At 47.6% G+C, this 17,352-nt stretch overlaps 1 protein-coding gene across 4 annotated transcripts; it reads left to right on the top strand.

Moving 5' to 3' along the window:
- The first annotated feature begins 5 nt into the window (after window positions 1–5).
- On the top strand, window positions 6–5,063 carry LOC120661984 (protein N-lysine methyltransferase METTL21A-like). 4 transcript variants are annotated; one of them, XR_005670163.1, is made up of 10 exons: window positions 6–206; window positions 305–372; window positions 1,354–1,473; window positions 1,549–1,622; window positions 3,078–3,129; window positions 3,205–3,306; window positions 3,407–3,515; window positions 3,824–3,920; window positions 4,029–4,120; window positions 4,454–5,062. XR_005670163.1 is itself a non-coding variant. In XM_039941022.1 (8 exons), exons 1-8 carry the CDS (start codon window positions 115–117, stop codon window positions 4,572–4,574), a joined length of 738 nt encoding a protein of 245 aa, XP_039796956.1. In that variant the 5' UTR covers window positions 6–114; the 3' UTR covers window positions 4,575–5,062. The 4 variants fall into 4 exon arrangements, 1 of the variants encoding a protein (XP_039796956.1); XR_005670161.1 differs by lacking the exons at window positions 3,824–3,920; window positions 4,029–4,120 and having other exon boundaries at window positions 4,454–4,703; window positions 4,780–5,063; XR_005670162.1 differs by having other exon boundaries at window positions 3,824–4,120.
- The last annotated feature ends 12,289 nt before the right edge of the window (window positions 5,064–17,352 follow it).

Genomic DNA, 17,352 nt, shown 5'->3' with positions numbered 1-17,352 from the left:
TGCAACACGATTAGGCGGCCCAGTCCAACAGCAAGTGGGTTAAGGTTTGGACGCCGCGGCGACCTCTCTCTCCACTCCAGTTGCAGCCGCCGCCGGCGAGAGGTGCGGTAAGCTATGGCGGACTCCGGCAGCCCGAGGAAGCGGGACGAGGAGGAAGAGGAGGACGATATAGTCTGCCTGGATCCATCCTTCTTCATCGACCGCAGGTACGCGTGTCGTTTGTCGCCGACAGGTTTGTTCTGTGCGTTGGCGTGGTGGCGAACTGAGGATTGATTTCGTTTGCTGGGTTCGTCGATGCGGGCAGCTACGAGATGACGACCTTCACTTTCGGTTCACATGAGTTGCGCCTGCTCTGCCTGCGGGCCGCTTCCAGTTAGTGCTTCTTGCTCGTCCTACACTTCTTTTCTTGCTAAGTAACGGTTTTGTTTTCTGGAAAATGAGTGGTGAAGTTGTTTCACTGGTCAATTGATTAGTTTAATATCTTTCCCATTGGATGTCTGTTAGTAATTACTAGATCATCTAGGGAAAATATACTTTGGCCTGGACTTGTGGAGCTAGAAATAGAAATATGGGCGACGTGCATGATGACTGGCTGTTAGTTATTACTGGATCACCATGCTTACTGTTCAGTATCGATTTCTGCAAAGTTACTGTTCTTTTTTATCCTGCCGTGCTTGTGCAGTAGATACAGTGCTCGGGGAACTATGTGCTTGTTATTTCATTAGCGGAATCAGTTGTTACTGGAGTCTGTAGCATGAGCATAGTTACTGGAGTCTGTAGCATGTGCATGCGCATGCGCATGTGGCATGCCTACTAGTAGTTTGTTTTACTTGATGTATCACAAATTAGTTCCATAACAACAGTTATATTAAAAAACCTTGCCCAGTTATTCAGTGAAATTCGGGGTAAATGGTTGAACATATTCAGCTTGAAGATATTGTTGTGACAGGTGTTATGTCCATTTTCTTATTTTGGCATTTCGTAGCAGCAATGTTGGGTGTTCATTACACAATCATGTGACCACGTTTGCCTACCTTATATGAGAATCCTTCCTGGCATTCTAGTACATGACATGAGGACACCAAAAGGCTCGCATTCCTCATGATTCAAACAAATGAAGGATACAATTCTAAGTTCCTGTCACTATGTCACTTTTATGTCTTATTTGATCCCAACATGCTTTCTTTTATAGACAATAGTCAACTTAAAGATAAAGTTTGGCATACTATGCCTGAGTTCCATTCAACAACACCACAATAGTTATGTTGGTGGGTTCCTCGCAGTACATACTGCCATTTATTGTTGATTCCTTGCCATGTCAGCTACTTACAGACATTCTAATTATTGGTGCAGCTGATTATGATCTTACTGGACAGTTAGTGTGGCCAGGCGCAGTCCTGATGAACAACTATCTATCTGAACACCCTGAAAATGTAAAGGGATGTTCAGTTATTGAGTTAGGATCCGGGATTGGTGAGAGAATTCCCTGTCATGTCCCCTTCAATTTGTGATCGTATTAAAGCTGATTATGTTGTGACTTGTCTGTAGGCATCACTGGCATATTATGCAGCCGTTTCTGCAAAAGGGTTGTCTTGACTGATCACAACGATGAAGTTCTTGAGGCAAGGTTCAAACTTTCAGAAATTCATTCACTGATCCCTCAGTTTCAAAGACAAATTATAGAACAAAATACCATTGGATATTTGCTCTACTTTAGCAACTATGTATTTGTAAGTAAATGCATACAGGTTACAATAGACAGGCAGGAACAGTTTCCCACCTGCTCTAAAACACAGATACGTCAGGGGGCATGCGTATCCCGTATCGGATACGTATCCGATACGGATACGCGCGCGATACGGCCAGGATACATATCCATGCCGTGTCCGCGTATCCCAGTTTAATTGGGCCTGAAACTCACGATTGGAAACGTCTCAGACCATTATTGGATACGGCCTGCGAGAGAGGAGGGCGCCGCGGCCCACCGGAGAGAGGAGGGGGGGGTAGACGGGCGGCGGCGGCCAGACGCAAGGAGGAGGGGCCGACAGGCGGCGGCGGTCGAACCCGAGGTGGACGGGCCGGCGAGGAGGGCGCCGCGCTGGCCGGCAGAGAGAGCCACGGGGAGGGACGGATTGCTCCGCGCCGATGCTCACCAAGAAGATGCGACCTGTCACCAGCACGCGAGCACCATCACCCGTTGGAGGACACCGGCGCTGCGCCCGCCGGACCATGCGAACGCCGCATGTCTTCCCGCTGGAGACGCGAGCTCCGCCGCGTCGCCCGCCGCGCTCGCTCGCCGCCCGCACCGCTCTAGCTCGGCCACCCTGCTTGCTGCGCCCGCTCACCACCCTTGCTGCTCCATCTCGCCCGCGCCGGCTCCCTTGTGGCCCCGCCTACCATGCGCCTCCGGACAGAGATGAGCATCGCAGGAAAGGGAAATCGGATAAGCCTACGGGAAAGAAGGGGAAATGAAGGCGTTTATTGACTTATACTATCCTTGATGACGTCACTACTTACGCACGAAGCATTGTTGTGGGCGGCCAACACGAAACAGCATAACTGAGCTGCTCAGCATGCAGCGAACGGCGTAGGGATATTTAGGTCATTTGTCTCTCCAGCACGTGAGCTGTGGCCTTTGGAGGCCATTTTATTACTTTCTGAGAATTTATTTAGCACACTAAATTGTTTTATGTGTTTGTTGTATTATATGTGTGATTTGGAAGGCTGGATTAAAAGAGTGTTATGTTTCTAATTTTAAGTAATATATGTATATATATAGTATTTATTTTGTTAAATAATTAAAAACGTATCCACGTATCGGGTTTCTGGGAAAAACGACGTATCCACGTATCCGTATCGGCCCGATACCGATACGCGTATCCGTATCCGTGCTGTATAGCCCACCTGTATGGCAACAGTTACCGCATCCCGTATCAACATATGTCCAATGTAGCTTATGTCCAAATGTTATAAGTCCAGTAGACCAAAAGTGATGCATTCATCATTTTATACTTGCATCATTCTTTACAATTCAATTCAAGTGTCATGTATATTTATGCTGAAGAATGACTTTGCAGATTATAAAGAAAAATATAGAGTTGCAGTCATGTTCTGAAAATGCACATGCAGGTTAGCACTCCTTAAATTCAACATTCACAGAAAATGGAATTCGAAATAAGATCTAAAATAGTACTTTTATTGCAGTGTTGACAGCTGAGAAGCTAGAGTGGGGGAACTCTGATCACATAAGCAGTATTATTGAAAAACATCCTGGTGGATTTGATGTTGTTCTTGGAGCTGATATTTATATCCTTGAAAATTTCCTACCTAACCATCCTTTTCTTTTATTCATTTGTAATATTTCAAATTTCAATTCTTGCATCTTGTGGACCTTGACTCGCAGAAAGCTTCCAGCAATCTAGCATTTCCTGCCTCTTTGATAGTGTAGAGAGGATTATTCGTACTCAAACCGGTAACTGCAGATTCATATTGGCTTATGTATCACGAGCTAAAGTGTACGTATTTTCTCAATAGTCTTCCTCCCATGTGTATTCAGTAGATAGAGTTTTGTTTTTCAAATAAGAGTTACCAGCAAATTCTGTCTATCATGACTTTCCATGTTATAAAGATGAATTTGGGATTATCCCAGTTGCCCAACTGTAACCCAAATCATAACTGACCTCTTAGTTGATTATTTTGTAACGTCCAATTTGACTTCTATTTGCTTAGTGCATGAAGAATAGGAACATTTGAGTCAAATTCCTGTACATTTTGATTTGCCAATTTTCTGGTTATTCTTATCTCTACATGTATGACTTGACAGAATGCCATTACGCCATAGCGTTTTGAATCACTTCAGAAAAGGCAGCTGAAATGAGGGCACTCATGGGTCATTCATACACCAGTTAGATCAGAAAATTGTAGGTAGCTCACAGAATACAACAGAGGGTGGAAGGGAGAAGTACAACATCTCCAACTAGTTGAAACATTATATGAATCCATAAATAATGGATCCAAACATTGCGCAGGTTGCACATTCTGCCTATGTTGCAATGCAGCACATACTGAAAAAGAATTGTCATAAAGAGTTGCATGAGTCCTGCATTCAGATAAACAATACGTGAGTCACCCATTCTTTTGTCAGCTTGTCACTTGTCAGAGATATTCGTCAATTGATTTTTCATTTCCCTTATGCAAAAAATGAGTATCCAGTTGCATTCTTGAGCATACAGGTTGGCTTGCAGTAGTTTAGAGATAACATTTACTGATAATTATAACTGGGGCATAGTCTGCACATTTTATTTGTTATGTCCAGAATTTACTGTTACCTAGGCTTGCATTACAACAACAGCTGGGAAAAACCGTTGAGCTAACTCTATTTTTTCAGTAATAATATTTTAAAACAAAGTTGGGCCCTCTTTTAATTAAGCTATTTTTCCTCATTGATGACCAGCATGGATGGGCTAGTACTCAAGGAAGCTGAAAAACATGGAATGTGCGTCAGAGAAGTGGATGGAACAAGAACAACCATCTCAAATCTTGAAGGGGTCATATTTGACATTTCCTTGAAATGACACCCTGCCCTGGACTCTCCTTTCTCAAAATGCTAGGGTGGTCATTGGTCATGAAGATCTGTAGAAGTTCCTTGTCGCAGTATGATGAGCTGGAGATGTAGCAGTTGTATCTCTGCTGAAGATAAAGAAGTACCATGTTAATATCATTACATATGATTGGCTTCAAAGCATATGCTGACTTAGTGTGGTTATCTGCTTTTAACAGCCTTGATCCTTTTCTCTAACGAGGAGCGTCAATTCACGGGCGCTGGTGCTACAACTTTCTCAGGCTATGTATCAGTGACATGACCACTCTGAAGCTTCTTGTGACAAATGAGTTGCTGAAAGCAGTGCCCATCATATATGAGTTTCAGGTGCTGGTCTGAACTCTGAAAAGCTCTGAATCACCATGAGCTCGTGCTTGGTGTAACATGTAAAACATCGATTGAACAGAAACCTTCAGCACATCCTTCAAAGCATGTGGCCTGGATCCAATTTTTCGCCTTGTTCTTTTGCCTGTTCTTGGTTCTTTGCTTTCTTTGTAAGTTTTGTGCGACAACTTGTCAAGGCCTCCCTGATGCAACCTTGTCACATAGTCACAGAGGCCCAGGACCACGATTTTATCGGCTTTTCTCAGGTGCAGCCGGAAGCGCCTGCCAAAATGGTCATGATCTGTATGAATCAGATCTTGTTGCGCGAATGAAGCGTCCCTCGTAAGAGAAGACTTAAATGTGATACAAACATCAGTCCCAGGAGGCTGATGACACATTTATTACATCAGATGGTTTATCACCGTACAATTCTACGCGGTAATGGGCAGAGAAGTGCCACTATCGCGAGGATTACAACCTACACCCACACAACGATATTAATTATAAAAAGGGGGTCATCAGAGTCTTGCGTCATGCGGTATCTCCTGCGGGTGACCATAATCCACAGGCAAGGCTGGGTGCCCTACTCGACGTCTTCTGGAACAAAGTCTGGATCTTTCTCTGAAAAATTAAGAAATGAGGTGAGTACAAACGTACTCAGCAAGTCCAACCACACCCACGGAGGGGGAATAACAGAATATAATGCACAGGGTAAATCAAGGATAAAGTTAAGGTTTACTTTGCGAAAAGCTAGATTTTATGCAGGGGTTTATTTGAAAGAAAGCATTTTCAAAACCAGTTTTCTTGTACCGAGTAACACAAATGGTTGATCCATACAGGATCCAAGTTTTAGACTGCTACCGGACTCCTCATCCGCCGTAGCACACGGTACAACTGCCGGACACATTCCCAAAACAACTCACGCCAACCCATCCCAGAATAAACACTAGTTATGTGACCACACTGTAACTCGCCCAGTACCTGTGGGCACGGCTATTCGAATAGATTTTAACTCTGCAGAGGTGTGCAACTTTACCCACAAGCGGGGTACCGCAACTCGATCACCTTAGTGTCGGTGCAGATCCCATCAAAGCCATTACCTACCTTAGCTAGACCTGACTAGCCATCACGGGATGCACCAAGGGGTCATTGACCTATCACAGAGGCTTTAACCGGGGCATAAGTCACACAGAGCTAATCCCTTCTCCTTGATCACCCGTTGCTCTCAGCTCTCCTGATGGCTATCAGACTAACTAGTGGGGTTTATGCTAAGCCGGTGCCCATTCAACGATCGAGTGGTTTGCACGATAGTGGAGTTATGTGAGATGACACACCAACTCGGTCCTTAGTTGTGACAAGATGGATATCTCCCTTCCTTGCTCTGCCACACAGGCATGAGCACACCATACGGTAAGTCACACAGAAATGCCATCCAAGCCGTCCAAACTCATCTTTCGAAATTTCACTTTTATCCCTTCCCACACACACACACCTTTTCTTTATAAAACAAGTTGTATTGTGTATGAGATCCTAAGCGTTCTAGCAGCGATTAACGTCCAAACAAAACACATTTAGACATTAATCTAGGTGGTCAAGGAATGGTTATAACAAATCAAGGGGTGGCTATCCAACCATATTTTCAGCAGGCAAAACATATGCAATTTTATAAATCAGGCTAATAGGTTGTGTTTATAAAAACTAGGACAAAACATGCATCAAAGGGCAGGATTGAACTTGCCGTCTTCAAATCCTTCCGGGAGGTCCTGATCGAAGCACTGTCCTTCGGGTTCGGGGTTGCGGAACTGGTCCTCATTCGCTTGCTCGCAGAACTGTTCATCGGCGGGCTCTCCTTCGTTCACACTGTGATCTATGACACATACAAACATGCACACAATCAAGAAACAGAAATAGAGGTTTTATCGTTGAGCTCGAATCGGAAACAGTTAAGATATGGAGTTCGGAGTAATATTTTTGGGTGGTTTCCTAATGGCACAGTCAAAACTATGTTATGAGAGGCGTGGTAAAGTTTCGGGTCGATCAGAGATTGTTTGGCACATGAAATGATAGGTTTTATAAAGGTTTAGGGTTAAATCAGGAGTCAGGGACCTATTTGTAATTATATTTGAGAAGGCAGGGGCTTGGTTTGTATTTTAGAAACTATTTGGGTCATTCTAAAAAGGGTTAGGGGTTCAGTTAGAAATACGTTTATATGGGAAAGGATTTATTTTGAGTTATAACACAAGGAGGGGCTTATTTGCAAAAAGGCTTAAATGGGTGGGGCTCTTTATTGAATAGAGGAAAGGGGAGGGGCTTAAGGGCAAAACAGCCCTTCATCCCCTTCCTCTCGACCGGGAAATAGGGGAGGGGGCGCTAGGGCATCGGCGGCAGTCAATCCGGCCGGTCCGAGCCCCGGCGTCGGCCGTAGAGGGAGGGAGAAGGAGGAGGGCGGTGTAGGGAATCGATCCCCCACCACGATTTGGGTCGGGGCACAGCAAGGCGGCGGCGTCATGGGGGGCCGGCAGGTGGCGAGCGGCGGCGCTGTGGCGGCGTTGTTGTGGAGCATGGCAGCGGCCAGAGAGTGGGGGAAGAGGGAGAAGAGGAGAGGGTCCGTTTCCCCTACCTAGCGCGAGCTGGGGTGTAGTGGGGCAGCTTGGCCATGGAGACCGACGGTGGCGGCGGAGGTGTGTGTGTGGCGGCGGTGCTGCAGGGCTGGGAAGAAGGCTAGGAGCGGCGGTGGCGGTCGTGGAGGTGAGGGACGACGCGGGTAGCCCTTTTATAGGCGAAATGAGGCGGTGGAGCGGTGGTGGTCGGTGGGGGGAGCGAGCGGTCCGGAGCGGCGTTAATGGCGCTCGGCGTCGCGGAGCGGAGCCGGCGCGAGCGGCGAGGCGCGCACTGGTGACGCGACGCCTCGGGCAGGCCGCGAGCGGCGCTGTGCGAGCACAGGAAAGTGGCAGCGGGGTGGCGGGGCGCCGCGCGTGTTCGTGGGCGGTGGATGGCGGCGAGCGGCGTGGCAACGGCGTCGCGGCGGGCGGGGCGGCGCGTGCGCGTGCGCGGGTAGGGGTGCGCTCGGGGGCACGGCGGGGCATGCGGCGTCGCGGCGACGGCATGCACGTGGGCAGGGCGCGTGCGAGCGGCATCAGGCGAGCGCGTGGGGTCGGCCAGGGCAGAGCACGTGCGTGGAGGAGGGAGGCGGCCGGTGCTTGGCGCGGCGGGGTGCAGGTCAGGGGACGGCGAGCAGGCCGTGGTGCGCGGGAGGAGAGAGAGGGAAGGAAAGGAGGAGGGGAAGGAAAAGAAGAATGGAGAAAAGAAAATGGGAAAACAGGAAAAGAAAAAGAAAAAGAAAAGGGGGGAGGGAGAAAGAGAGAAAGGGAGAGATGGAACGATGATGGAAAACGGATGTCAGGACAGCGGAAATTCGGGGATTAGGTCTTGAGCTCAACGATGAAAATTTTTGAAAATAAATTAGCGAGTGATTTAATTAGTAAATTTTCCGGGATGTCACAAACCTACCCCACTTAAATTGAATATCGTCCTCGAGATTTGGCTGGCTCCTAAACAGATGGGGAAACTCCTTCATCAGAGCGTCTTTGCGTTCCCACGTAGCTTCTTCTACTCCGTGTCTGCTCCACTAGACTCTGCAAATCCGTACTTCGGAGTTTCTTGTCTTCCTAGTGACTGTGTCGAGAATCTTGACCGGTATCTCCTGGTACCGCAGGTCTGGCTGTAGATCTATTGCTTCCATTGGCACGTGTTCTGCCTCGGGTACTCTCAAACACCTTTTTAATTGCGAGACATGAAACACTGGGTGTATGTCCGACATTTCTTCTGGTAGCTTCAGTCGGTATGCTACGGCTCCGACTTTCTTCAGAACTCGGTACGGTCCAATGTACCGAGGGGCCAACTTTCCTTGTATCTGAAATCTTCGAGTTCCTTGGATGGGTGAAACCTTGGGATATACGAAATCTCCTGGGTTGAAACTTATTTCCCATCTTTTCTTGTCCGCGTAGCTCTTCCGTCGAGACTGAGCTGCTTTCAGCTTTTCTCTAATCTCGGCAACTCTTTCTTCTGCTTCCTTTATGAGTGCGGGTCCGACTAGGGCACGTTCTCCAACTTCTGACCACATCAGAGGAGTTCTGCATTTTCTCCCATAAAGAGCCTCGAATGGTGACATACCCAGGCTCGCTTGATAACTGTTGTTGTATGAAAATTCCGCATAGGGTAAGCTTTGCTCCCAGTCCTTGCCATAGGTAAGGACACATACTCTCAACATATCCTCCATGATCTGATTCACCCTTTCTGTCTGGCCATCCGTTTGCGGGTGATAAGCGGAGCTGAAATCCAACTTGGTTCCCATGGATTTATGCAAACTCTTCCAAAACCTAGAGGTGAATTGGGTCCCTCTATCTGAGACAATTCGCCTGGGCACACCATGCAGCTTTACTATGTTTTCCACATAAAGCTTTGTTAGCTTTTCTCCACCGTAATTTGTCCGTACAGGTATGAAATGGGCCGATTTAGTAAGTCGGTTCACTATTACCCATATGGAGTCGTGTCCTTTCTGTGTTTTGGGCAAACCCACCACGAAGTCCATTCCTATTTCATCCCATTTCCAAACTGGGATGGGTAGGGGTTGCAACAGCCCTGCTGGCTTCTGGTGTTCGGCTTTGATCCTTTGACAAGTGTCACAACGGGCGACAAACCGTGCGATATCCGCCTTCATTCCATTCCACCAATATTTTTGTCTTAAGTCCATATATATCTTGGTGGATCCTGGGTGAATGGAATATGCCGAGTTATGAGCCTCGTCCATGATCACTTGCCGGAAGCCTCCTTTCTAGGGTACACAAATCCTATCTTTATACCATAACGTCCCCTTGTTATCCACTCTAAAGTCCGGTGCCTTGTTTTCTCCAGTATGTTTGCGGATTTCCATCAGGTCCTTGTCCGAATTTTGGGCCTTTCTAATTCTATCCTCCAGAGTGGATTGGACATTCAGCACGTGGCTGGAACCTTGAGGGACAATGTGCACATTCAATCATGCCATTTCTTCTCGCAGATGATCATCCTTGGGTCCATAGGACTTAAGACTTAAGGCATCGGCTACCACGTTAGCCTTGCCAGGGTGGTAATGAATTTCCACATTATAATCCTTAACCAGTTCTAACCACCGTCTTTGCCTCAAATTCAAATCTGGCTGGGTGAAGATATACTTCAAACTCTTGTGTTCGGTGTAAATCTCACACTTATTCCCGATCAAATAATGTCTCCAAATCTTAAGGGCATGCACTACGGCTGCCAATTCCAAATCATGGGTTGGGTAGTTCTGCTCATGAGGCATGAGTTGGCGGGAAGCATATGCAATGACTTTCCCGTCTTGCATGAGTACACAACCCAATCCTTGTCGGGATGCATCACAATAGATGACAAAATCCCGATGAATGCCCGGTAGGGTCAGCACTGGGGCGGTCGTCAACCTATTCTTCAATTCTTGAAAACTCCTCTCACATGACTCTGTCCAGGTGAATTTCTTCTCCTTCTTGAGCAGCTCTGTCATGGGCCGGACTATCTTGGAAAATCCTTCAATGAATCTCCGATAATATCCGACTAATCCAAGAAAACTTCTGATCTCACTGACGTTGGTCGGTTGCTGCCAGTTGGAGACTGCTTCGACCTTCTCGGGGTCCACTGCTACACCTTCCGCGGTCAGAATATGACCAAGGAAAGCTACTTTCTCCAGCCAGAATTCACATTTGCTGAATTTGGCACATAGCCTGTGTACTCTCAATTTTTCCAGTACTACCCGCAGATGTTGCTCGTGTTCCTGAACACTCTTGGAGTAAATAAGTATGTCGTCAATAAAGACTACGATAAACTTATCTAACTCGTCCATAAACACCTTGTTCATGAGGTTCATGAAATATGCAGGTGCATTGGTGAGTCCAAAAGACATTACGGTAAACTCAAACTGTCCGTAGCGGGTGACAAAAGCTGTCTTGGGAATATCGCTTTCTCTGATCTTAAGCTGAAAATATCCTGACCTTAGATCAATCTTGGAGAAGTACTTGGCTCCTTTTAATTGATCGAAAAGGTCATCAATCCTGGGAAGGGGGTACTTATTCTTGATGGTAATTTCGTTCAGTGCCCGGTAGTCTACACACAACCTCATACTTCCGTCCTTCTTTTTGACGAATAGGACTGGGGCTCCCCAAGGCGACGAGCTTGGTCTGATGAAGCCAAATCGTTGTAATTCTTCCAGTTGCTTCTTTAATTCTGCCAATTCGGAGGCTGCCATCCTATAGGGTCTCTTGGCTATAGGGGCAGTTCCAGGGACAAGGTAGATGACAAACTCTATATACCTATTTGGTGGCATCCCAGGAAGTTCTTCCGGGAAAACATCTGGGTACTCATTTACTACTGGGACTTCTTCCAAGGTTTTGGTTTCCATGCTAAACACCATTGGGTCTGATCCACTTACCCGGGTATGACAGGTCACTCGTACTCCTTTCGGGTTTGTTAGGTGTACCACCTTGTCAGTACAACCTATGAGACCATTGTGTCGGCTTAACCAGTCCATTCCAAGAATCACATCTATTCCCTTAGACTTAAGTACTACTTAGTCTGCTAAAAATTCCACCCCACTTAAATTGATCCTTACCCGTAGACAACCTAGTTGACACTTGATGTCACCTCCAAGCATTCGGGTTAATAGGGGTGTTTTTAGTAGTACTGTAGGTATATTGTGCTTTTCCACAAAACTCGAGGATATGAACGAGTGTGATGCTCCAGAATCAAATAGTACTGTTGCAAGAGCTGAGCTGACTAGGTACTCACCGAGCACTACGCCCTGAGCTCCTTGAGCCTCCTGCGCGTTGATGTGGTTGACGCGGGCTCGTCCAAATGACTGCTGGGGCTACCTCATCTACTGACTGTTGTTGTTGGTGTTGTTGTTGCGGATGGGCACTCGGTTAGCACCTGACAGAACTGGCCTTGGTCCATTCACTGTATTGGAGAAGGCTGATGTAGCCGGCTTGTCCTTGGCATATGGGCAGTTAGCAATGAAATGCCCTGTCTCTCGGCAGTTGAAACAGACCCTAGCATTGCTGTTGTTGGTGGTGACTTGACTGGCATTGCTCTGTGGGGCCTTCATGGTGTTCTGGCTCCTAAACTGTGTGTTAGGGGCCTGTGGGCCTGTCACCTGAGAATGAGTCCTATAATGCATTGGGGACGGGGATCTTGGTGTAGTGTAGCTGAAGCTTCTTGGTTTCTGGAAGCGATCCTGATGACGGGACTTGCTTTCCAGAAACTTGCGCTTGTTATCCTTCCTTTCTTCAATTTTGGCCCTTTCTGTAAGAATGGCCTTGTTCATCAAAGTGTTGAAGTCCGGGTAGATCTGCGGATTAAGCAAGGTCCGGAGTTCTGGGTTCAGTCCCTTCTTGAACATGTTTTACTTCTTTTCATCATCGTTTACTTCTTCTGGTGCATATCGGGCCAATTCCATGAACTGATGGGTGTACTCTTCCACCGACATGCTTCCTTGCTGTAGTGCGCGGAACTCATCTGCCTTGCACTTCATGGTGGCCGAGGGAATATGATATCGGCGGAATTCCTTCACAAACTCTTTCCACGTGATGGTGGAGGCATCTTCGGCAGTGGCACAATAATTTTCCTATCAGGCTAAGGCAGTCCCGGTGAGTTGGTGTGCTGTCAGAAGAACTTTGTCCCGATCTTGGCATTCAAACGGCTCGAGCTTCCTCTGGATCACACGAAGCCAGTCATCTGCATCCAAGGGGTTGCTGGATCCGGCAAAAGTGGGCGGCTTGGTCCTCAGAAAAGCTGTCAGCTTGTCGTTCATGGTTTGCTCTCGTGGCCGCTTATTGACAAGGGCATTGGCCAGTGTTTCTAGGATAAGAGTCTGGTTGTGTATTATCTGGGCCAGGTCCCCGAGGGGTGGTGGTGGTGGTAGTGGCACTTCTCCTTGATTTTCTCCTCAGTTCTGGCTCACTTCCTGTTCATCCTGGGGAGGGTTCTGTCCATTAGGCTGCACTCCCGTACCAGCGACTGCAGGGTTCCGAATGCGGGAGGCCTCGTAATGCTTCGGGAAGCCATCTGTAGATTGGGTAAAGTTTTTGTGAGATTAGGACTAAGTGATGTTTAAGTTATTTAATTCGTATTTTTGAAAAGACAGAATCTACCTTCTGCCGATAAGCACACAACTAACAAGCACACAAACATAGTAAACAACAAGCACAACAACTTCATTACTGCAAGGGAGGGTACAACACGACGACAAGACTAAAACGCGTACTACACATTCGGGTACAGGTTCACACTTAAGGGTACAGCTTAAGCCAAGGGGCTTGGGAGGGTGCAACACTAGGATGGCGTCGGTCATTCTACTTGTGGGGCGAGCCTTCTTCTGGGGCGGAGTGTGCGAGTATTCCTTGCTCGCCGTCCTCCAGGTTTCCATTTTCCCTGGGTTGCGTAGCAGCTTCTCCTTCATCGGCGGCAGTAGACCTTTCAGGGTTCTCGAGTGGGGCTTGTGCGGTTATCACGAGTGGTCCCCATCCTATGACGGGTGTCCCGAGTAGAACATGGTCTTCCCAATTGCCGGGACTGGGGTTCCACTTCTAGTCCATTCTTGCATATGCCGATCTCGGGCTTGCCTGAGGCTCTCCTGAGCAACTGCTTCACTGCTGACCGCGGCTGCGGCTCTTGCCTCGGCTTGGGCTGCTCGTATCTGTTGTAGTCTCACCGCGAGCTCTGCTTGCTCGGCTCGATGGGTCTGCTCCCTCAGAATGTTGGCTTGCTCGTCAAAGAGCTGATCCAAGGAGGCTAGGTAAGTAGCCACTTGGTACAGGGGGTCTTCTTCATAGCGGCGTCGTTCCAGATTTCTCATGTGTGCTTCCCAAACGGGGGTTCTGAAGGCCGGCGGAAAGAACCTCATTGGTGTGGAGGCGAGGTGTTTTTAAAAAATCCGGCATAGGTAACGGAGTGCCTTTCTGATGGGCAAGGGATAGGTGTCTTGGTGCCTAAACCCTGTAGCTGTCACTTGCCATGGCTGAATGTCGGGGTAGCGATCACTTCTGGCGATGACTAGGATCACCCTGCAGCGGAGAGTGCCATGATGCTCGTACTCTCTGCTGTAGTACCTTGGGCGTTCCGTGACGCCAAGGCTTTCCAGGGCGTTGATCAAGAGGCTGGGGAAGCCAGGTGCCGTTTGGCAATTGCCCTGGGTCCATCCTTCCTCAGCCATCTGAAAACAAAGATAGGGTGAATAAACTTGCACAATTATTTGGGGTACACAAGGGAGTAGATGATATTTATTATTGCAACATGGTGGGATACAGACTTCATGGATACACGATTATTAAAGCAAAGGTCCTAGCTTGGGGTGCTACTCCTATCGTGGGGACTCTTCCTCGATCCGGATAGGGCGCTTCTTTAGTGGAAGACACTGATCCATCACGTCATCTTCGGACTGAGTACCTCTATCCCAATGGGTTTCTTCAGGTTCTTCTTCTTCGGTCTGAGTGCCTATATCCCAATGGGTTTCTTCAGGTTCTTCTTCTTCTTCCTCTATCCACCCACCTATTCCTCTGCGAGCCTCGTATTCTTGCATTCGGGCTTGGAGAGCGGCTAGAGAATTCTCGGCGCGTGCGGCTCTTGTCCGTTGTTCTTCCAGTTCTGCCTCACATTCTTGCATTTGGGCTTGGAGAGAGGCTAGGGAATACTCGACGCGTGCGGCTCTTGTCCGTTGTTCATCCAGCTCTTGGGTTGCCTTTTTTGCTCTGTGGACTTGTTGCTTCAGTTGTGCCGCTTGTTCGCGGTAGAGCTCATCCAGGCCGGTGAGATAGATGGATAGGTGGGAGACCGTATCTTCTAGGTCTTCTTCTTCTCTTCCAAGTCCTCTCATCCGGGCAATCCATGTGCGTCCTCTTCCTTCAGCAGGCGGGAAAAATCCCATAGGAGTCTGCTGAAGATGGTGCTTGTAGATCACACGCAGGCGTCGGAGGGCTTTTCGGGCGGCTTTACGGTAGGTGTCAGGGAAACGAAATCCAGTGGTGGAGATGAACCAGGGATCCACATCAGGGTAGCGGGTGCTCTTTCCCACGAAAACCATTACGTCGCACCGAAGAGTGCCTTTGGAGTCGTACTCCCGGTAGACGTACTCTGGTGGGTCCTCCGCTCCGATGCGTTCCAGGTTGAGTATCAGTAACTTGATTAGGCCGGGCTCTGCGTGGCAGATTCCGCCAATCCATCCATTGTCAGCCATCTGGAACAGGGCAAGAACCAGTGGTGAGTGTTTGTGTGAAAGAAAGATTAAGGAAAGAACTAGTGTGAAAGGGCCTGAAAGGGGTTTCGCTCCTAGGGTCACGTCCTATGGCCAACCTACAGCTCTGATACCACCTGAAGCATCCCCTCATAAGAGAAGACTTAAATGTGATACAAACATCAGTCCCAGGAGGCTGATGACACAGTTATTACATCAGATGGTTCATCACCGTACAACTCTACTTGGTAATGGGCAGAGAAGCGCCACTATCGCGAGGATTACAACCCACACCCACACAATGATATTAATTATAAAAAGGGGGTCATCAGAGTCTTGCACCATGTGGTATCTCCTGCGGGTGACCCTAATCCACAGGCAAGGCTGGGTGCAGGACAGTACCCTACTCGACGTCTTCTGGAACAAAGTCTGGATCTTCCTCTGAAAAATTAAGAAATAGGGTGAGTACAAACGTACTCAGCAAGTCCAACCACACCCACGGAGGGGGAATAACAGAATATAATGCACAGGGTAAATCAAGGATAAGGGTTAAGGTTTACTTTGCAAAAAGCTAGATTTTATGCAGGGGTTCATTTGAAAGAAAGCATTTTCAAAACCAGTTTTCTTGTACCGAGTAACACAAAGGGTTGATCCATACAGGATCCAAGTTTTAGACTACTACCGGACTCCACATCCGCTGTAGCACACGACACAACTGCCAGACACATTCCCAAAACAACTCACGCCAACCCATCCCAGAATAAACACTAGTTATGTGACCACACCGTAACTCGCCCAGTACCGTGGGCACGGCTATTCGAATAGATTTTAACTCTGCAGAGGTGTGCAACTTTACCCACAAGCGGGGTACCGCAACTCAATCACCTTAGTGTCGGTGCAGATCCCATCAAAGCCATTACCCACCTAAGCTAGACCTGACTAGCCATCACGGGATGCACCAAGGGGTCATTGACCTATCAAAGAGGTTTTAACCGGGGCATAAGTCACACAGAGCTAATCCATTCTCCTTGATCACCCGTTGCTCTCAGCTCTCCTGATGGCTATCAGACTAACTAGTGGCGTTTATGCTAAGTCGTTGCCCATTCAATGGTCGAGTGGTTTGCATGATAGTGGAGTTAGGTGAGATGACACACCAACTCGGTCCTTAGTTGTGACAAGATGGATATCTCCATTCCTTGCTCTGCCACACAGGCATGAGCACACCATACGGCAAGTCACACAGAAATGCCATCCATCCCGTCCAAACTCATCTTTCGAAATTCCACTTTTATCCCTTCCCACACACACACATTTTCTTTATAAAACAAGTTGTATTGTGTATGAGATCCTAAGCATTCTAGCAGCGATTAACGTCCAAACAAAACACATTCAGACATTAATCTAGGTGGTCAAGGAATGGTTATAACAAATCAAGGGGTGGCTATCCAACCATATTTTCAGCAGGCAAAACATATGCAATTTTATAAATCAGGCCAATAGGTTGTGTTTATAAAAACTAGGACAAAACATGCAACAAAGGGCGGGATTGAACTTGCCGTCTTCAAATCCTTCCGGGAGGTCCTAATCGAAGCACTGTCCTTCGGGTTCGGGGTCGCGGAACTGGTCCTCGTTCGCTTGCTCGCAGAACTGTTCGTCGGCGGGCTCTCCTTCGTTCACACCGTGATCTACGACGCATACAAACATGCACACAATCAAGAAACAGAAATAGAGGTTTTATCGTTGAGCTCGAATCGGAAACAGTTAAGATATGGAGTTCGGAGTAATATTTTTGGGTGGTTTCCTAATGGCATGGTCAAAACTATGTTATGAGAGGCGTGGTAAAGGTTCGGGTCGATCAGAGATTGTTTGGCACATGAAATGATAGGTTTTATAAAGGTTTAGGGGTTAAATCAGGAGTCAGGGACCTATTTGTAATTATATTTGAGACGGCAGGGGCTTGGTTTGTATTTTAGAAACTATTTGGGTCATTCTAAAAAGGGTCAGGGGTTCAGTTAGAAATATGTTTATATGGGAAAGGATTTATTTTGAGTTATAACACAAGGAGGGGCTTATTTGCAAAAAGGCTTAAATGGGTGGGGGGGCTCTTTATTGAATAGAGGAAAGGGGAGGGGCTTAAGGGCAAAACAGCCCTTCATCC

This window comes from Panicum virgatum, chromosome 2N, assembly GCF_016808335.1.
Source record: "Panicum virgatum strain AP13 chromosome 2N, P.virgatum_v5, whole genome shotgun sequence".
Lineage (NCBI taxonomy): Eukaryota > Viridiplantae > Streptophyta > Magnoliopsida > Poales > Poaceae > Panicum > Panicum virgatum.
Note: the sequence above shows the minus strand (reverse complement) of the source record. Positions and strands in the feature narration are given on the sequence as shown.

Coding starts and splice junctions, on each gene's coding strand:
- LOC120661984 (XM_039941022.1), top strand. CDS start 115: ATGGCGGACTCCGGCAGCCCGAGGAAGCGGGACGAGGAGGAAGAGGAG. Junction 1,623..3,077: donor ACAACGATGAAGTTCTTGAG/GCAAGGTTCAAA, acceptor ATGACTTTGCAG/ATTATAAAGAAAAATATAGA. Junction 3,307..3,406: donor TGTTCTTGGAGCTGATATTT/ATATCCTTGAAA, acceptor GACTCGCAGAAA/GCTTCCAGCAATCTAGCATT.